Here is a 22500-nt window from a genome sequence, read left to right on the forward strand (position 1 = left end):
TTGTGTTGGGAAAGACACAGCGGCACTTGAAAAAGCACCATCTGTGTGACCAACGGCAACCAACACCATGCCAATACATGGTAAATCCTAACCTTAACCCTACAACGACACCACAGCACAAAAAAGATACTGAAAGAATAAACTAACTTTTGAGTAACACAAAGTAACACTTAATTTAAACTTAAGCCATTGACAGTAAATTTGGAAAGGAGGACCTATCCTTGCCTGCTCTCACATGCAAGCAGCAAAACAGCAGAGCCGTCATATCGAGCCCAATTTTCTAGTTACATAGTATGGTAAAGTTAATCTGTGTTTATTACCAAGTTTGAACAAGGATTAACATTTCATTTGTCAGTTTAATGTAAGCTGAGGTGAGTACAATGATGTGAAACACAAAAAAATTGTGGTTACCGTCTCTCAATTCAGGCAGCGCTGTACCAACAGCACGATACTCAGTAGTGGTACTCGGTTCAACACTTCTGGGCCGTATCATGTTGAAACAGATGGGGTGAGATAGAAGCTGTTGTATAATAGTTTCCAAACATCAACCAAACAGATTAACCAATGGGGACAGCCGCTGTGTTTTTAGGGCCCTGGGCAAGTTTCTAGCCTGTGTGTGTTTTGTTTAACAGTAAACAGAGTTCTGGATACATGCAGACTGTTGAGAAGGAGTAGAAAGAAGTGCATAGAGAAGAAAACAGATTGCATTTGTGTGTTTCTGAGAAATCGGGAGAGACAGAGAGAGAGAGAGAGATAAAGAGAAAGCACTTATTTTTATAAGTTGTTATATCAGAGAGGCTCTTTATGTCTCTGAAAGGTCCTGTACTGTAAAAAGAAAAAAAGGTTTCAAGTAACCTTTAAAGGCCCCTGCAGACTGCAACCATAAGGGAACCCAGGACAGTTGCTTGAGGAACTCCTTCATAAAGCATTCACAGACTCTGATGGTGCTTCCACAAACATCTACTGTACAGGAAGTTCTTCAAGAAACCTTTTAGGAATATTTTGCGAGGAACTTTGAGGTGCTTATTGGCTTCCTTTGGATCTTGGGAGAAACCCTGATGAACTCCCGGTTTTTAGAGAGCAGCATTCCACAATCCACCGCCCAACATTTTCTGTTGTGTCTCTATCAGCAGGTACTTGTCTTATCAGGCTGCTAACTATTATTAGCTCCCATTCCCACTGTATTTGTCAGCAGTGCCTGGGTCTGGGCAGTAAAGGCGTACTATGGAAGATTTTCATGGTGAGCTTCTGCCTGTGGACTATACAGTACATGCTGCATTGCTACTGGACACTTCAGACTCTTGGCTGATAGAGCTAATAGTCTCATACAGAAGACAGAGGAGGAGCATTACATTGTTCACACTGGGTTTGGGACTGTGTTATGACAGCAGCAACACAAGCAGCTGTATGGCTAATACCATGGTGCCATAACTCAGCCTGTCACTGGTGTTGAAATTCCAGCTGGATCAAGACGATCCCTGTCTTGACTTGACTTATTATTTAGATAGCGTACAGAGGCTGAACAGCTCTGCAGAACTGCAAGGAAACCTTCCGTCTGTGGATACTGTACCTGCAATGTTGATTTTACAAAAACTCTTGCAATTGTGTGAGTGGGTGGGTAGGTGTTGTTTGAGGGTTAGGGTTAGCTAACTCTTATCTGGCAACAATGTGGTTTCAGATTTCAGCACGAAAATGCTGTTAATACATTAACAATTGCAGGAAGGACCAGTGACAAAGTGTTCTCGCTAATTGCCACTTACAGTAAGGTTTGTGAGCCTCCTCAAAGGAATTCTCCGTCAATGTCTTTAGACCCGCATATTGCTGTATAAAACAAACCAAACACAGGTTTCAAGTTTGCCGTTTTACACTCCAAAATAAAGAATGAAAATGTCACTGTCAGGGGAAAAAGCACTTGGGGGAAAATTACATTTAGTGAGACCTTTGAACCAACAACAGAAAAAAACTTTTAGATATTCCAATATGTTTATTGTGCTGTGATGTTGTTGTGGTTACAAGTACAGTGATAGCCATTGTAAAAGCCTCCCTTGTGCATTCATCCTGCATCTATCCTGTATTTCTACTGCAACAGAGAACAGCGTCCCATCCCTCCTAAGACCCCGTAGATTTGCCCTTTTTTGTCCAAATGAAATTCTTCTGTCGGGTGTGTTCACTTCTCCGCCCACAGGAAGTGACAAATCCAAACTTAAGAGTGAAATCCAAACTGTCTGCTAAACAGCAGTGAGCAGCGCTCCGTCCAGAGAAAGCTGGACTCACCAACGTTAGATCTTCTCCTCTCTCGTCTCTTTGGTTTCCTTTGGTATAAAGCATCACAGACCGGCCGGTTAGTAAACATGAGCGAGCTGTGTGACGTTTACTGACCTCACCTTACAGGATTTCTGTGTATTGAAGTTCACTTTTTTCAAACAGCTACCTCTCTCGCTGCCATTTGAAGCCATCAGAATCAAACTCTAGTGCCTCTCAATTATCGAGTTACCAGACCGTTCCATGTAACTTCTGATGACTAAAATAACCCCAAAACTTTTTCCAAGCTATTCCTCTTGGGGATGGAGCCAAAGCAAGCAGTAAAAAGCAGTAAAAAAATGGGACTTCAACAATGACTGCTGCTGGGACCAAAGATAACCGAGCACAGAGGAGAACGCTTTAGGAGAACACACCGATCTGGATGTAATACATCTTGATACACTCTAACTAAGGGTTCGTAGGGGTTCTTCTAGGATCCAAAGGAAGCCAATAAGCAACTTAGGGTTCACTTGAAAGATAAGATAAGACAGCACTTTATTAATCCCCTTGGGGAAATTCAGGAAAGCAACATAAAGCAACAAAAAGTATCCCTTATGTAGTCCTTGAAGACCCACCATTTGTTAGAGGTCTGCAGAAGTACCGTCAGGGTTGGTTTGCCCTTTCTTAAGGGGGTTCCTCAAGATAACGTTCTGGGGTTCCCCTGCAGTTCGCACTCTGAAGAACTTCTAAAGGTTTTCAAAGCTTTTAATTGCAGGATGTCGCAATCAGACTCCTTTAGCTGCACCATTTGCTACTGAACCATAGGAGTGAGGTCATCACCAGAGGACACAGACTTTCCAATATGTCATCATCATCATGTCAACATAAAATTCAAGCCAGAATGGTAGAGTGGTTACATAAGTCCCTGATTTCTGGAAATGCAAGAGTTGTTGCAAAATAATCAGTTATACATATGCAATAATGCAAACATTTCTTTAAGAAATATTATGCAACATATGTCATATATTTAACAATGTTTATTATAAGTTTATAATATGAACAGAATATTACTGCATTAATAACATGCAAGTAATATTGTTGCAAAAGCATAACCATGTAAAGCCACTTTAATTGTGAAAATATAAAAGGAAAGTATACAATATTTATACATCTTCATCATTTTAACATAATTAAAGTACCTTGTTCTTTAGCCTGCAGTTGTCATCACTGCACTTTTCCCTCACATACATTACATGTTACCTTTTAAGGATTTAGCTGACACTCTTATCAGAGCGACTACAGTGAGCAAGCATGGGGAGGTCAATGTCTTCAAGGACTCTTTGAAAGGACACTTGGCTGTTGCAGGGATCACATCTGTGACCTTTCCATTACAGGAAGTCAGTCTATCTGACCAAAAGCTGAACCTGCCACCCCAGTACCTCCTAAGTGGGGACATGAAGTGGGAATTATCTGTAGCTCTAAACTCTACAGTGTTGTTTATTGTAGAAGTCTCCCTTCATGCATTCACCCTGCATCAATCAAACAACTGCTAATACAAAACTGTAATATCTCTCAACAAACTATTTATCAGACCATTCCCTGTTAACGTCTGATGGCTAAACTGAGAGTAGTAAGAAGTGGGACCAACATCTGTACACTATGTACGCACTGCAGCGACTCATTTCTGCGGAAGACTCAAAATTCCCAGGCATAAGTTAGTAGCGGTACAGGCTTTATAAATGTTACTGCAGCAACAATTAGCTGTGTAAATGTTAAAGGGGAAATAACCCCCGGCCCCCAAGGGACCACAGTGGAAATAAGCCTTAGGGCTTTATTGTGCTGCTATCCCGACGGTTTCTACTACTCTCACGGCACTCACTGCTTGAGTGTCTTTTTATTTGCAGAGCTATAATTGTAGGAAATTGTCAAATAAATTCATTCATTCATTCAAGTAAAATGTTTACGGCTCCACACAGCACAAAATGAACACAATACATCTGTGGGGGTTGATAGGGTTGTTGATCAATACCAATGACTCAGCGATTATTTCACCAGGTGCTGAGAACAGGCTTTCAAAACTAACTTTCCAGCTCGTACTGGAACAGAAACTCCCCCGTCCATCGCAGATAGAGGTCGATAAACATCATTGATGACTTAATGCACCTTTAAACATGTAAAGAGGCCTATGAATGAGATGGAACCCTTGAGCAAGGCACTTAACCCCCAACCGCTCCAGTGAAGCTGCTCAGTGGCCGACAGTAGAAGAAGAGTGGGAAGCTCTCAGGTGTGAATGTGAAGCAAAAAGTGTTGCTGAAAACGAGCCCAGGATAAGTTAAGGTTAATAGAAGTGTTCACAGACTGTTATATTGAGGTGAAAGTGATCTAGGTCACACTTCAAGTACAGAAATTAGCAAAACTCTCAGTTTGCAGAGCGTTCTAGATTTCACCTGCTCACAACTCAACCACAGCCCAACTGAAACTCATGGCTTTATAGATTGGCTGAGGGGACGTAGCCAGAGACGGGGGCTAGCTGTGCTTGCAGAACTAATTTCACTCTCACTAAAGGAACTGATGATCTGCAAAACTGGTGCAGGTTAGATGCAGGATAAATGAAGAACTCTATTCCAAAACTCTATGTAAGCATCTTGGAAAACAATTTCTGAAGTTCATCTTTCAATATCTTTAAAATATAGAGGCTCCGGTCCAGTATGTGTTATCGTCATGTCAACTGAGGGCCCAAGTTACCCACTATCCTTTACCAACTACCAGAATTTGTTTAAATTTTGTGCTATCAATCATTTTGTAAGGAGTTCAAGTTCACGTTAAAGTTCATTTATTTATACAGCCCTTGATCACAAGCCTGTCTCAAAGGACTTTACAGAGGATGAGCCTAACTAGATCTAACTGATCAACAATCAAACATAGAACACAATGATACACACACAGGGAAGCAGAATAAAGCACAAGACACACAACAACAAGTTTTAGCAAGACATAGCAAGCCGACCTATTAGCCTAGCCTACCCAGCACCACCGGCCTTAGATCCTCAATGCAAACAAGGAAAAACGCCCAAGAACTGGAAGAAACCTTGAGCGGGACAAGTCAAAGAGGGATCCCCCACCGGGACAGCTGAGCATGCAATAAGTGCTGGGACAAAACAGTGGAATGGACAATAACATGGACAATGACAATGACAAACAAAAACAGAGTCGGTGTCACTTTTTTCAAACTGTCTCACTTTGAAACCACTCTTCAAATGCATGCATGTGTCAAACCACTGTAAGACAAAGCTAAGGCACAGCTTGGGTTTTGACATCCTGACTGATGGTTGCTTCTCTGCTCGCAGCAACACCTTGCAGCTTCACTGTTTCTGAACCAGTGAACCACACGCACCACATTTGTCTCGGCATTTGGGGATTTTCTACTAAATCCTAGCCTCAGCTCAAGAACCTCAACCGCAAAAGTCACAGATAACTGAAAGGGACAAATATACAGTATGTGTAGGCAGTGACAGCCACTGAAGAGGTGCTACTGCATGCATTTATCCTGCATCTATTCTGCACCCTTCTCTGTACAGCGGTAGCCTTCCTGACTCTATCCTACATTAGTAATGTAGACAGTAAGTTCTTAAAAGTTATTCAGTATAACAAATTAGTATATTGTAACAGAAGACTCTTGTGATTTTCAATCCACTAAATACCAGATCATTCATGGTGAATTCCAACAGCTGAAAAGGCAGAATAACTTTTTTTTTAAAATCATTTTTGAGCAATTCCTCTTTGGAAAGTAGCAAAAACAAACAGGAAGCAGTAGTGCAGCATGGGGTCCTGCCTATTACTGGTTCACTTTCTCCACATCAGATTTCCTTGTTCCTTGAATCTATCACTCAGACACAGTATGTTCAACTGATCCCGAAAAAGCCACTATCTAACTGATAACTAGGTTGAATAAACAAATAGAGGTAAGGCACAGACGGGGATTTCTGCTCAAAGCCACTGTAGATTATTTATTAACAACAGTTTCCTGAGAAGGTTTCAAACCTGACTGTGTGAATGAGGATGACTAATGTGTCAACTTGTGGCTCCAAGACAAGTCACCGCTCAAATTCTCTCACGAGAAGACTCATGTCTGCAGACGTACGCTTTATGTTATGCATTTGAGGGAGTTACATCTTTAGGAAGCTGCACTAGGCAAGATTTTACTGTAAAAATACACCTGTCTTATTAGCCTAAAACACAAATTGGGGCTCCAACAGATAACAGTGTCCCATCTCCCATGAATGAGACGGTAGATTTTCCCTTGTTAGATGTAGATATACTGTACACAGAAAAATAAAGGTGCCAACTGGAATCGAAAATGGTTGTTCGGAGTGATGCCATAGAGGAACCATTTCTGGTTCCACGAAGAACCTTTCAAAAACCTTTTAGGTTCTTAATTTTTAGTTATTGGATGGTATAAATGTGGAAAATAACCAAATCCCTCCGTAGTATATATTGTGCAATTGCAAATGAGGCTATACAAGGGCAGATAAACAAAAAGACAATGCAGGAGTTTAAGCAAAAGAGTGCAGAAATGGTTCTTTAAAGAACCTTGGGCTCTTTGTGGAACCAGAAATGCTTCTTCTATGGCATCACTCTGAAGAACCATTTTCGGCAGCTTTATTTTTCTGTGTGTAGATACAGATATAGACGTGTATCTCTTTGGTGCAGTAGGTGTCGACCTGTTCAGACCTTTTCCCACGCTTTTAACAATCCGCGATGACGGCCATTCTCTAAGAAAGGATACAAAAGCGAGACGCGGTCATGACACGGGCCCTTTGATGAAGGGCAGAACAACAGCGTTGGCGCTTTGAGCAGCAGCAGCCCCGAGCGCACGAAAAGCCCCGAACAATCAACCACTGAATTATTCACCTGACCTCTTGGGCCACAAAGCCATCATGAGTGGTCGCCGCCTCCTCTCATCTTACCTGATAAACCCCTGACATTTTGATTGACCTTTTAAGCTTAATCATCTCCCCATACACAGTGGCTGGCAGATGTAGCGCCATATCAATATCCAACAATCACCCTCTGTGTGTTTTTGCTGGAGCGAATGTGACAGCGACTTGGATTCTGACCCACATTCAATTCATTCCTATGAGGCCAAAAGTTTTGACTGAGATCAAATTCATCTCTAAGTGGCCAAAGCCGTACCTGCACATCCCCGGGTTCCAGTCACTATCAGTTTTCAATTAGATACAGAAGATCTCAGACACACTTTTCTAATTTACAGCGCATCTCTCAACATTTTCCAATACTGACAGTCTAGTTAACCAAACTGCTTTAGGTTTTTCCCCTCTGTAATACCAACACACGCATTCTCTCTCTTCATCCTTCTCTTTTTCTCTTCACACCCTCCAATTCACAACCACACTCACTTCTTTCAAGTCTTAGTATTTTTGCATTTTGTTGCTTTCATATCATTGCCCTCTTTATTGAGTTTTGATCTCATTTGTGTCATTTATTTTCTCTATTTCTTTACATCTTTTTACCCCCCCCCCCCCCCCCCCCCCCCCCCGTGTTTTTAGCATTCGTGCAACTAAATGAACTAAAGTACTTCAGTAGTGGAGGACTGAATGAAGGTTGTAATCTTATTATTACATAACTCATGGGTTTCAATTGGCCAAAAGGGACAGGTATAACCAAACACTCCTGTGATAGGACCGTTCATGATGAGAGAGATGCTTCAAAAAATAAGAAATAAGAGCTGAGGAGAGAGGATATAAAACTGGTAACACTTTACAATAAGGGTCACTAAGTTAAGGGTTAGTTAATGCTTAATAAGCATTAACTAACCCTTAATTAACAGTTAACTAATGTGTCTGGTAATCATTTACTAATGGTGTTCATGTTAACTAAGGTATTAATTTATACATTATTTAAGTCATCTTTATAAACTATTAAATAATGTATAAATTAATACCTTAGTTAACATGAACACCATTAGTAAATTACACATTAGTTAACTGTTAATTAAGGGTTAGTTAATGCTTAATAAGCATTAACTAACCCTTAACTTAGTGACCCTTATTGTAAAGTGTTACCATAAAACGTTTTTAAAACTTCAACTACTTTGTCCGGGACACTCAAATTGATAATGTAAAATCTGTGTTAACATACTTGTTTCAATATGTTGAGTAATCAGGGTGGGAAATTACCACCAGCCTCCAAATGTTGACTATGGCTGCAAAGGTCGTCTGGCTGTTAAAATGGTGAAAATGGCTGATGAATATGGGGATTCACCTGCTATTGTGTCTGGAATATAATAAAATCAAATTTCCTGTGAGTAATACTGCTAATGATTAAATGCAGATTGCTATCACTGAAAACAAATTACAACCAAAGAATGTCTATCAAGTCAAGAGAGGGGAAACACGAGAATCAGGCACATCAAGTTACCTGCAGATAAAGTCATGCTCAACTGCTGCTGCACTGTTGCTCCATCCGCAAGAGGATGTGTTTGGAAAAAATACATATTGTTCTCTTTCTAGTCATCTTAAAGGAAAAGTCCATCCTTGGATACAGTAACACAGTTAGATATCAGTCTGTGATGTTTAATGCGTTCCAGTTGTTATTTTGTGATGAAGTGTTGTAATTTACTTTTTTTTGGTGCACCAATTTTCCCTCAACCTGTCTCTCTACTTCTACTTCAGTCAGTGATTTGCTACGTTTCCCAGAATGCCTTTCACCCCTTACTCAAAACTCAACCTGTCTTGTGGCTGCATTGCATTTTGGTCAATTGCGGCTCCTGTGGGTGGAGAAATTGGTCTCTCTCCTCTTCTGCGATGGATTTCTCCCTGTATGATTGTTGAACATCTCTTGGTGCAAAATGGCGGCTCTAGAAAGAAGCCCTCGCTCTTTGATTCTGAGGGACTGACACCAAAACCTGACGATTACCGCTGATGTTTTAGATCCTGAAACATTTTCTGCTGTCAAACTCCACTGTAACTGCAATGGAAATATTTTGATGTGAAGTCACGTTGTCTATGTTTAGCCAGTTATCCACAGGAATAAAAAAAGAACACACCACCAAATAACAAAATGGGCCCAGAAATGCAAGATGCATCACAAATAGTTGATTTTTTTTGTTTTTGTTTTTTTACAGTGTTTTGTTTAAAATGGATTTTACAAATTTGGAAGTTACAAGGAACAGTCTGGTAACTAGTTGCTTGTGAGAGACTTGTGTTTTAGGTTTCGTTATACTTCAACATTCAAGGGAGTGCACTCATGCAGGAAACCTACAGAATAAATGAGGAATGAGGAATTCAACTGCTTCCACTGTAGGATGACGTGATACTTAGTCATCAGTGACATCACTGCTGGGTTTACTGACAACTAGCCTATCTGTACAACCAGATTTCGAAACTTTCATCATCATTATTCCAAAAAAAAAAAAGTGGCTTTATCTTCCCATCACCAGACAGTTTCAGTATTCAAAGACGGACAGCCTACATGCAGTGCTTCATTTGTAAATGATGAGGTCCCGGAACACCAGGGGGGCGGTGTTCCCGCGAGTCGGTCTGGAGGGAAGCGCATTGGAGGCACGGTGGTGCTCAGTGCAGCCATACAGCTTACTGTAGACCTAACAGCCTAAACATTACTAAATGACCGACTATATGACCTTAGAGCTCTGACTACTGGGGACCTATAACAATATTTGATTATTGCATAGGCTACATAATGCTCATTTTGTCCAAACCGATGGGTTTTTACAAACCTGCCTTTCAAGAAGTGGACTAAAGATATAACTGTGCTGTGCACAACATAAAAATGCCCACACTTGGCTGTGAGACATCCTAATCATACATAAACACATCAAGGAAACTGCAATGGCTTCAACCATTTACCAGACAAATTCTGGCTCGAGTAGTTACGCATTAATATTCAACACAAATACTTTCATAGGATATCTATTTTGAACGTAGGAAACAATGTCGGTGAATATGAAATGACAGCAATAAAACGTGCCATGGTCATGCAGCTAGAAGTCGGCCTAAATGCGACACTCAGCTGGTTTTGAAATGCCCACACTGATGTGTGGCTTACAGCCTTTCACTCAACCAATTATATTACCAATTATTTCTGGACACTCAACATCACATGCGCAATTGCCCACATATTTAACTGTGGGACTTACAGGTCCGCACTCCAAATAAGTTCTGTTTTCATCTATGCAAATATGAATTTAGATGTTATTGTCCCAGCAGAGAACTGTAACACGTTTACAAACAAAAAAAAACATGCTTACCTTGTCTAATTTTCCAAAAATAGTCCACACAGCGGACATATGGACAGCAAATTCAACTGTCTTTTAGTCATGACGATGTCTGACGTTTACATAACACACTCTGCAGAGCAGCTCACTCGTGTGACGTGATTACTATGCGCTTGTTGCTACTTTCTAATAGGATAATCACCTGTCTTCATATGGAAATGAGGAAAGGAAGAGTCAACTATTGGGATTGTTACATGGCAGACAAGACACACACACACACACACACACACACACACACACACACACACACACACACAAAAAAAGGTCCACGCAAATAAGTACCGGAATGCAGGTAGGCATTGCTTACATGAATCACATGTAAGCACTGTCTAGTGCCTACATGTGATTCACTTCCATGTTCATCAGTTTGACACTGCTGCCCGGACTGGAAGCCGCTACCTCTATTTCTAAGTCATATTCCTCATCAAAAGTAGGCTATAAAACATCTACAAAACAATTTACTTTATGACACTTCACCAGATAACCTTTAGTGATCTCGCACCATCACCAGTACAACAAAACACATGGAATGGTGATAATTAGGAGAAGTCGCTCTCCAAAACCCGTACTCAAGCACAGACACGTTTGACGAACAGTTACAAAGAGTTTGGGTTCAAATATCCACTATGAAAAGTTTTGGGTGTCTCACGATTCCGCATTCACCAACAGCCCCGTTACACCAACACAACACAACACAACACAACACAGAAGGAAGCCGCCGCTGTGGTGAAAGCATGACCGGAGTTTCGCTTTAGAGAAAAACAAAAGTTCATAACGCCGCTGCAGCCGCGTCTCTCCGTCTCTCCAACCCCAGACTCCCCACCTCCCTTCTCCTTTCTTCCGCTCTTCCCGTTGCTTCAGTTTTAAAGGAGGAGAGCAAAGAAAGATGAGGAGAGGAAAAGAGAGAGAGAGTGAAGAGAAGAGGCAACACTCGCCCATTCACTACAACTTCCTGTTCGTCCGTCTGTCTGCCTTTCTCTCTCTTTCTCCTCCATCTCTTCTCCTTCTCCGCCACTCCATCTCACTACTGCCCCTCGCCCAGTCCAGTTACCCTACCCTACCCTACCCTACCCGCCCCCCGCTTCACCTTGACCCCTCCACCCCGGGCTCAAGTCAAGAGAGAGCGCGTCTTACCGTGCGTCCTGGCTTTGTGCGTCCTGGCTGGCTTTGCGCGTCGCCAGCGGTCCCGGGAAAAAAAAAACTACTCACACACACACACACACACACAAACCCTCCGAGCTGCAAGAAACTGCAAGAGGCTAATGTTTTCCTCCTGGCTCCCCCCACCTCCTCCCCTGCTCCCCTTCACTCCCTCCCATGCTCTCCCCTCCTCTCTTTCTGCTTCTACTCCTCCCTCATTCTGCCTCTCCACTCCCCTCCGTGGGCGCAGCGTTTGCTCCAATGAGTACGAACCTCCACCCTCAGTTCAGCTCAGTTCAGATTCTGATATCAGCATGACAGGACAGAAAGCCATGTTACCAAAGCAGTAAGGCATCAATGGAGGTGAGATCACAGACTTTAAAATGAGTAGTAATCAGTGATATAGTGGTAAATAAAAAGGTGAGTAAACTCTGACCTCCAGTTGGTGATCATCAGAAGACAAACAACCATCAACATAAACAAAACTCAATTATATGCTCAGAAATGCATCAATTTATGCTTGTTTTCCTCATGACACCTAATTCTCCTATAACTTACAGTTTGGTGCTACTTACTATGATATATACTATGAATTTAGGTCATAGGTTATAGGTCATGTCAGCCTAAGGAGGGGGAAAACTATTCTGCAAATAAAAAGATGTGTAAACTGTATTTATGTGGGTTTGTCCTCCATTACATCCTTGCTAGTATTGATTAGAGAAAAGTAAAACAGTGTTTTCTGCACTTATTCAACTGTTCCATTCAATTATACTCATAGGCCTAATAACTTCCTGACTTTGCCAGTGTCTCACACACACTTAACCTTGGCTGCCCTGCTTTCTGTCTTCCATTACTCCCTCTCACCCTCCCTCTCTCTCTCTTTCTCGTTTTTCTGTCTCGGTTTTATTCTTTTTTTACCTGCTGATGTTGCCCTCCTGCTCTCAGCTTTCTGTTTTGTCTCTGTTCTGTTTCCTTGTAGGACTCTGCGTCTCTTTCTGCCTCGATGTGAAGTATCAGTTTCCTGAAGACCAAGAGGAGGAAACCACTGTTTGGGCTGTAGTGTAAGTACACACACCCACACACACCCACACACACGTGCACACACACACACTTGCACTCCCACACACAGACACACACATACACATACACACACACACACTATACAATGTGAATTAATTGTACAAACAATATACAGAGGTTTAATCAACCTACCATAATACTTACACTACTATGACTTTATACCGCTATTATAATACTACTATAGTAGTGTTACTACTATGACTACTATGACTACTACTACTACTACTACTACTACCATTACCACCGCCACTATTACTTCTACTACTTGTACTGTTAAACTATTTCTACTACTACTACTATTACTACCACTATTACTATTAGTAGCCTACTACTACTACTACTACTTCTACTACTATTATCACCACTACTAGTAGTATTACTGTTACTACAATTACTACTACTACTACCTCTACTACTGCTACTACTAATAATAATAATCCTAATAAAAACAACAACAGCATCGTAGTTGGCAAAGGAAGACCACATTTAATAGATCAACTTTCAACATCAATAAGCTGTCAGTCAGGAAGGAAAAATGCTTTTGTGCTGATACAATAACTGTTTATTTAGCCTGACAGTATTTACAGTAAGAGGTCAGTTATTTACTCTCTGGTACACAGGAACACAGACTTCTCCTTATCACTGCAGCGTGTGGCTGAAGTGCTTTCGACACAGTCAGCTGTTTCTGTGGCTGCACCGGTGAGTAAACACACACCTGCTCCTGTCAAGGAGGCAAGGTGAGCGGGACGTTAGTCGCTGCCTGACGTGTGTGAAGGAGAGGGTTGGAAACGCCCTTTGGACCCTCGTAGACGCATATGGTGCAGTGACAGCCAGAGTCTCCTTTCATGGATTCAGCCTGCCTCTATCCTGCTTTATCACTGCAGAGGATCAGTTCTGCTGTCGGTGGCGACAGCAAGGGTAAATCCCCGAAATTCCCCAATCCTCGAAGGCCCCATTAAGTCAAATGTAATAAAAAGCCATTCAATAATCACACAATGAGACTCCAGGGTTAATCTTCCCAATTATATTGGTTGTATGTCCCAACTATTTTTATTTCGCCAAATAATAAAATTTTTCCTTCTGGGCTAATCTTCATAATAATAAAGCTTGCATGCCGTAACTATTTTTATATCACAAATTAATAAAGTTAACCAGTTAATTATATTATTAATACTCCTAAACACTCCAGAATGAATGGATATAATCCTCTAGGGATTGTCTCCCCAATAATAAAGGGTATGTACCTTAACTATTTTTTAACACTCAATAATAAATTTAACTAATTAACTATTTTATTAACAATAATCAATTCAAACAATAATCAAATTCATACAAATCTCTGTAATTGCCTGAACAATTCTCTTGACAAATTTCAATACAATATAATGTATGTAAGGAAAATCTCATTGTACTGCTGTGCAATGACAATAAAGGAATTCTATTCTATTTTATATGGGTCCAAATAGCATGGACATGAATTGAATCAGCTAATTAATAATAGTTATAATAATCATAAACACATCAAAATCAACAGAGTTCTTCCTCTAGGGGTCATCAATGTCCATACCAAATCTGAAAAGATTCTTATAAAAACTGTTCAAGTTATCGCGTGCACACGGAGGATCTGCGGTCGGGGTGAATCCATAATATCCCTGAAAGTTATTCTGGGGATATAATAATTAATATAGGTGCTGTGGGTCTAATTCAACCAAACATCTGTGATGGGAGGACACCACTTGATAAACCCAGTGACAGATCTGCACTCACTTATTTATATGGCCTTATATCTTTCCTGTACTACTTACCTTATTACCTTTCCTTTTCTTTGTTCTGCCAATGTATTGTACATTATTCTGCCAATTGTTGCTGTGACACCAGAATTTCCCCTAGGGAATCAATAAAGTGCAATCTTATCTTATCTTATCTTATCTTATCTCACACACTCAACCCTGTAACATTTAGATGAGGTGGCATTCATTACAGCAGAACCTGATATCCTCTATAGTCACCATTTGCGGGTCAGTACATCATTTTTCTGAAATCTGAATTGTGCTTCTGTGTGAATGCTCATCCTGGATTATGGCACAAAGGATTGTAACATGAACTCTATCCTGCATTTTGGTAAACTGTAACACAAAACAAAGTGTCTCTCAACCAACCAGAAGACCATTCATTTAAGGTACAATGGCAGGTAAGAGAGCAAAATGTCAACTTTTCAGGAACTAAGAACAGCCTTGTTTCAGCTTGACCACCATGCATTTCTGTGTTTATCCAATTGGTTTTGAAAGGGCTTCAGAAGAGCAGGGATTTCTGCAATGGCTAAACCTGTCTGAAGGTGATAGACATGCAATCACAGCAGGCAGTCTCAGGGTTGTTCCTTATCAAAAGCTATCAAACAGCTGATCATGCAGTACTTGCGTCTCAATGTGCTTTTGTTGTGACATTTTTCTGAGGTGTGGAGACTTTTACACCATGATTGTTGTTCTTTTAACGCCTGGATTCGTTTGGGTTCTTCATCTCCCGGGCTAAATCAGCTGCATGCAACACAAGACACATGGCCATCTACTGGTGAGGAAAAGCAATGACAATATGTTTTAACCAATCTTATTATTAGTCACTGGCTCTCAACCTGCATCAGGACTCCCGCCAGAGGTTTCAAGATGATTTAGTGATCTGAAAAACACCGGAGTTCTAAAATAGAAATCATTATGATTATTATAACCATAATTTATTATATTTTTAATGTTTATGGTAAATAGCTTTTTCTTGTGATAGAATGAATACACGCTGCCTCTGCTTCTTCCAATAATTAAGTATAATAGTGGAGAGTCTTAGTGTGTCATGATGGTCTAAATGCTGTTTCAGAGGCTTTTCCACCCAGACAAGAATACAATTCTGGGGGAAACACTGAATACTTTTTTTTGGACATGATAAAGGTCAAATTCAAAGATAGTGAATATTGGCACAAAATATCGGCTACTGGCAACTTCTGATACTGACCACTGGCTGTCTTTCTACCATGTGGAATATTTTCTGCAGTAAAGTTAATGGATCAGAGTTGGAGCTCAGTTCAATCCATTAAAAACACAGCTGATGATTGGATTGATGGTTTTCCACAGATCTGAGTCTTGGGAAAAGAGATGGAGACCCCCACTGGTTAAAACTTTTATATTTGAAGTGGACAGCCTCATACATGCCAACTTCTGTACAATAAGTGAACAGGTAGGGGTTCAGTGTCTTGCTCAAATACACTTCAGTATGGCTGCTGATGGATATACTAGATTGAACCTTTGATCTTTGGGTTACAGGCTGGTTACTGTAACTAGGCAACACTGCCAGCTCAAAACTATGTAGAAAAAAATTTGGCTTGATAAAAAATATCTCACCCTAATTGAAAAATCCCAATCAGACAAGTTTAAAGATTAAAAAAAAGAAGAAAAAACCCACAGCAATGATTCATAAATACTTTATATACAAAATTTTGTTACAAGTATATTCAACATATGTCACATTAGAATAATGATAAGTACTTTACATATATCAATCTTCTTCATATTTGACAGTACGTACATTAAAAAGTTCACAATTCTAGTTTACTTTGATTGTATACAATAGATACATGCTCTGGTTGTAGGCTTTTTCTTTACAAACTTACAATTAATTTTAAACAGAGTGCAAAAGTTCACTTGTCAATACAGCGGTAGCCATTGTAAAAGACCCCGCTTCATGCATTTATCCTGCATCCACGCTGCAAACAAATCTTCCTTCCATGATATACAGCTGAACCAAATTAGTAAACTGTAAAACAAAACTCTGGTGTCTCTCAGCTAAATATTTCATGTAAGTTCTGCCGGCTGAGAGGAGATTAAATCTTGATTTTTCCAAACAGTTCCACTTGAGGGTGGAGCCAAAGTGCAGCAGTAGTTCAGCAAGCATGCAGTAGAAAGTGGGATGTCCACAATGGCTACATCTGTACGCAAATAACCAAAAATACATGAACAGAGCTAGTTGAACAGAGCTAGCTGAACGCTTGCGTTCCTTGGCACGTGGTAAACAAACGAGAGTGCATATCAACCCCGTTACACGTCGGTGTGATACTATCAGACAGCCTGCCTGTACATCTTCTTTTCAGCCAATGGGAACCAAGCAAAGTCCATCTTTGGGGTCGGCCTAATGTAATCAGATTTTAGTGCATGCATGGCAAGGCTGTGGCATTGAATCATCTAGATGTCTAGAGTTTTGTTCTGATCCAATGAAAAAGTGGAAAAAAAAAAATCTTTCTGGAGGTCTGTACCTGGCCCTCATAAATATCTCCACACTACATTACCCCCAAAAAACAGTCAACTTTTGGCTATTTCCGTTCTATGCAGGTCTCTACAGGTAAACAGTCTTCACAGTCACAAGTTCACACTTGGCAAAAAACAGAAGAGTAAATCCAAAACCAAAAGCTATGACAGCTGCATGTGAGCTTAAGTAAAACACGTTTGAGCGCTTCTCCTCGGTACAGAGAAGTCACGTTGTTCGAGAGGCCACAGGCAAGTGTTCAGATGCTTTAAACTAATGTACCCACAATCCTTTGCTTCTGAGAACATTCGATGCCCTGTTCCCTTACGAGTCAATGTTTCAGACCCAACCAAAATCCTTGGGTCTGTAAAAACCTTTTCCATAACAGTTTAGTATTAATTTAAGATAGATATTTGTAAGTCTTCCCCACTCCTACCTAGTGTTTTTAAGGCTATGTTAATAATAAGGATTGACTGTGTTGGTAAATGGAAAATTGGATAGATCTATCCATGCATTTTCATCACAAGAGGACTTTCTTTCCAAGATTCTGTATATCCATCTTGGGGGGTAAAATGATTACCTGAAGTTCACCACTGAATATCCTTAAAATATAGAGGATCCGGTCTGCATAAGTTCTGTCATTTTGTCGAACCGAGGACTTGAGTTACCCATCATCCTTTTAAAAAAGACCAGAATTTGTTTTGTTTTTGTTCTGCTGCTCATCATGTTTGAGTTGGTCTCACAGTTGGTGGGGCCCAAATGGCCGATATCTCATTTTTGGAACAAAATTCTTCATACTGTAAGTTGGTGGGCTGTTGGTGTTACGTGTTCATGTGCAAACTTTTACTTAGAGGATAAAGTCGTCTGTAACATCTCCTCTTAACTGACTTTGTTCACTCGTGTGTATTTTTGTGTAACATGGATGAAATGGTGAATTACACTTTGTTGTAAGAATCTGGTGATTCAACAAGATATTCTCCTATTTTTGTACATGTGTGTTTTGCATAACACCCACATCACTATATATCTCTTATCAGTCAAAAGGCCTCAGAGGCTCATACAGTACAAGAATCTGGGATTCCTTCCTCCCACTCACTCTCATCTTATTCCCTATTCAGTGATGATCATTAAACAGTGATTGAATGGGATTCAGAAATCATTGTTGACACACTCAGGTGCGATCAGTTTTAAACACCTCATTCAGGGATTAGTCGTCATGTGGCAGTCGGCTCTGCTGGCCAACAGATGGCGAATACATTTTTTTTGGCTATAGATGGCCAACATAGCCAGAAGTTGGAAGAGGTTACATTTTAGTGCTGGTTTTAAGACATCTTTAGTTACAACTTGTAACTAAAGTCCCTCTCCAATAAATTAGTTCACAGAAAACTACTGTATTTTGACTGCTATGCTCATGAGGAAAACTTTAATGTTGTCTTTAATTTTCATTCCAAAATGTATTTAATTCAGATTATGTTTTCCTTCTAAAGCTAACATAAACAGTCAGCTTGCTTTGGGTCGATTAGCAGGCTTTCCTCCATGTCGAATATTCACATCAGGGTTCCCACACTCACTTTTCAATGACGTTTGGCGAAATTCGAGGACTCAAAATTGTCTGTTGTTGTTTTGGAGTAAGACATGACATTGGTCAAAATCATAGAAATCATAGAGGCCTTGTTTTTTATTCCCAATGTTGTCAGGTCAAAATCATTTTAAAACTGTTGCTATATCAATACAAACATCCATCATACACGGTCAGAAAAAAGGTACGACTGAACCTTTGTTCCAAAAGAGAGAACCTTTTTTTTCTGAAAGTGTTTCCTCAGGATGTGAACTGTTGATGCTCAGATCCAGAGAGCTGAGGCATATTGATGAATTTGGGTGCTATATTTTAATTAAAAAAAAATTAGTACTTTCAAGGCCCCCCTTCATTTTCAAAAACTTCCAAAGCCTTATTGTATGTGTTTCAAGGATTTTCAAGGCCTGTGGAAACCCCGTCACATTCTGCGAGATCTTTGCCCCGATGCTCTGGGTGCGGAGATTGAGGATGAGGATGGCGGTACGCGAAAACAACAGACGAAGCTGTGAACAAGGCGTAACCCTCATCCCAACTCTGATCTATGTCAGTTTCACATTTTCAACGTTCCACCGAACCATCTCTCGGTCAGTCTGATCCTGAGTCGGCGCCCCCGCCTCATCTCCCCTCCTCGACGGGGCGCGTCTCGGACTTCAGCTTGACGAACTCCTTGGCGACCTCGTCGCCGGGCCGCTGGGACAGGATGCGCATCACCGTCATGCCCGTCTCGTCGGTGTTGACGCGCGGCCCCAGCGGACACCAGCACACGCAGCTCTTGCGGTCGGCGACGTCGCGGAGCTGAACCACGGCCGTGCCCACCACCCGGTCCGCCCGCCCGAAACAGTAATCCTTCACCGTCAGCTGGAGCTCGTAGCAATCTGGGGATTCCTTACCCAGGACACTGGAGAGGAGAGGAGAGGGGGAGGAGAGGAGAGGAGAGGAGAGGAGGAGGAGTGGTGTGGTAAGAAAGATAAGGAGAGAGTAGAGACGAGATATGGGAGTAAAGAAGAGGATAGAGGAGAGAAAGACAGAGAGTCGGTGATAAGAAGTAAACATGTCGTCCCCAGTGAATGAAGGTTCCTCTCTGGACCAATCAATAGCAAATATGCCACCTTGATTTGACCTGTAATTGCAGTGGCCCCCCTTCTGCTAATCAGTGTAATTTTGAAAATGCTGGAGTGCAGTTATGAGATGCATCATTTCCCCAAGTTTCATCCAAATCGAATCAGTGGTGCCTGAGATATTGCGAGTGATACATAAATGAACCTACAAACAAACAATGTAGGCCTAGCGTCCCCCTTCAGCCAATTAGTATAATTTTGAAAATGCTGAAACACAGTAGTGAGATATTGCACTTAATACATACACGATCGACCGAACAAATGAATGATACTGCTACTACTCATTTCCCCAAGCTTCGTCAGAATCCAATCAGTGGTGACTGAGATATCATGTGCAACAGACAAACGCATAAATTAACATACAAACGACGGAGACTGATCCAGATGTCACAGTGCAGCTACTTACAACTGGAACGCCTCGTTGAACTTGGCGGTCCAGCTGTTGTTCTTGGACTTGGTGGTGAACTTGCGCTTCTTGTCGGCCAGGAAGGGTCCCAACATGGTGACTTCCACGAAGGGCCGGAACATTCCCGATGTCTGCCACTTCATGTCGTTCACGGCGATGACTGGATGGAGTGATGAGGAGAGAGAGAGAGAGAGAGAGAGAGAGAGAGAGAGAGAGAGAGAGAGAGAGAGAGAGGGAAAGAGGGATAGAGAGAAAGAGAGAGAGAGGCAGAGAGGCAGAGAGAGAGAGAGAGAGAGAGAGGGAGAGAGAGATCAGTCTCAAAGTTGATGATGTTATATTTGGAAGTGTTATTTGTGCGTTTCTGTGTGTGTGTGTGTGTGTGTGTGCGTGTGTGTGAGCGTGCACTGTAATTATTTACTTATGAGGACCAAATGTTCTCATCTGGATAGAAAGAGAGATGAAGAGGGCAAGTATAGTAATACAAGTGTGTGTGTGTGTGTGTGTGTGTGTATGTGTGTGTGTGTGTGTCTTGCTCAGGTGTCTCACCTCTGACGTTGACCTTGCGTTCCTTCCCGAGCACCATGTCGATCTGGACCATGGCCTCTCCGATGGGTTTCTCCACTCCTGAGCCTGCAGGACACACACACACCACACAGCACCATGCCTTAGCACTCATATTACTGTGACTGATTACTGGTAATGTGAACAGCTGACCATGCACATTGGCAGATCCAGATATATTTCTGTACATGTTCTTCCATCTGTAAATCCTAATGGGAGCAGCTAACGGGGCACACCGGCACACCCTGCATAGAAGCTCTTGCACTGGACTGTAAATTTGTAGATCTATAAAATGCAAATGTTGTAATGTGTAAATAAATGTGTAAATCTGTCAATAGATAACATTGTTTCCCTCATGTTTTTTTTCTGCTTTATATTTTATCTTATTTTATTATTTTTTTAATCACTCAAGGAGAATGGACTAAATGTACCAATTGACATTGAATGCCCATTTAACTGTTGGCTCATGAACTGCAGACTTAATTAGCCAAGCAGATTAAGTAAATTTGTATGTGTGTCTTTTTACATTACATTATGCAATGTAGTAGACGCTTTTGTCCAAAGTGACTTACAATAAGTACATTTTGTCAACAGTAGTCAAACCGACTGTGTATCACAGTCTTCATCAGCTTAGCCTTCAATAGGAATAAGTGGCATTTGTTTTTATCTGTTGTATTGTCTGTATTGTACTGTGTATATATGTAAAATAAAATAAAAAATGTAGAATTAAATCTTTTAAGCCAATAGAAACTCTGTAACAGCAGGATGAAAATGTATCTTTAAACTTTGTTCTATTTGTTAAGTTCTTATCTAGATCTTATTGCTGCTGCAGTGACCCAGTTTCTTATCTTAGATTTCAGTGAGTAGCTTTGGGCAAAAATTCTTCTGTTACAATAGAGGCCTGTCATGAAAGATTTGAAGAGCGGGCACTAACAGTTAGGCACGGCACCATATTGGAAGAATTGCAATGAAATCAAAGATTGAGTTAGGGCTATGGAGGTTCCTCAAGAAACCCTTTAAGTATATTTTTTTAGTGAGGAACCCTAAGGTGCTTATTGGCTCTCTTTGGATCTTAAGAGAGCCCTTATTCCCCACCATACTATAGTAGGACAGTGTGAGCTGACTTACCTCGGTCAGGGCGAACCTTCTCACTGGGTGTGATTCTGATGCCCATCCCATCATGCACTGCAAGAGAGGAAAGAAGACGAAGATGAAAAGATAGTGCTTAAAAAATACCTTGATTCAGTGCACTTTTATAGTCAGTTTTAATCGATCTGGTAGATTTACATGAACCACATTCAGCCTTGAGTGAGTGTGTGCTTTTACACTTTTTCATCACATGGCACCACATGCGGTTGCTAGGAGATTTGTGACACAATTGAAATGCCTCTATACTCGTTCTGTGTGTGAGTGTGTGTGTGTGTGTGTGTGTGTGTGTGTCCACCTTGGGCGTGCTGCGTGGTGATGAAGGTCTTGATGAGAGCGTCGGTGCTCTGGGAGTAGAGGGACAGGGCGTAACGCAGCGAAGCCAGTTCAGGACTTTTCTCTACGAAGGCTTTCTTCAGCCCGTTCCCGCCCGCGTGGAAGTATTGCTGAGAGAAGAGGGGGGCAACGGGGAGGACGAGGCACCAGGGGAGGACAGGAAACAAATAAGAGACTGCATTTTCCTAATTGATTCTGATGAATAACTAAATAGCTGGTAATTTGGAAAGGGGTTTGTAAAAAAAAAAAAAAAAGATGGATTATCTACAAAATACTAAATTTTTTGCTATTTTTTCAC

The 22500-nt window shown here is 41.1% G+C and overlaps 2 protein-coding genes across 2 annotated transcripts in view; both read right to left on the reverse strand.

The window, feature by feature from the left end:
* The window catches only part of atp8b5a (ATPase phospholipid transporting 8B5a), a 53287-nt gene extending 41482 nt beyond the window's left edge, over nt 1-11805 (reverse strand). The window contains exon 1 of the mRNA XM_071903630.2: nt 11690-11805. The gene's annotated coding sequence lies outside the window, so the exon portion shown is untranslated. The remainder of the gene's footprint in view (nt 1-11689) is intronic.
* Nucleotides 11806-16227: 4422 nt separating this feature from the next.
* The window catches only part of LOC139915138 (protein unc-13 homolog B-like), a 188117-nt gene continuing 181844 nt past the window's right edge, over nt 16228-22500 (reverse strand). Inside the window, exons 37-41 of the mRNA XM_078285327.1 lie at nt 22165-22312; nt 21849-21905; nt 20706-20789; nt 20160-20319; nt 16228-19533 (exon numbers count right to left, since the gene is read on the reverse strand). Coding sequence (XP_078141453.1) covers nt 19251-19533; nt 20160-20319; nt 20706-20789; nt 21849-21905; nt 22165-22312 — 732 coding nt within the window. The 3' untranslated portion in view covers nt 16228-19250. The remainder of the gene's footprint in view (nt 19534-20159; nt 20320-20705; nt 20790-21848; nt 21906-22164; nt 22313-22500) is intronic.

The sequence above is a fragment of the Centroberyx gerrardi genome, chromosome 8 (genome assembly GCF_048128805.1).
Source record: "Centroberyx gerrardi isolate f3 chromosome 8, fCenGer3.hap1.cur.20231027, whole genome shotgun sequence".
In the NCBI taxonomy this organism is placed as follows: domain Eukaryota; kingdom Metazoa; phylum Chordata; class Actinopteri; order Beryciformes; family Berycidae; genus Centroberyx; species Centroberyx gerrardi.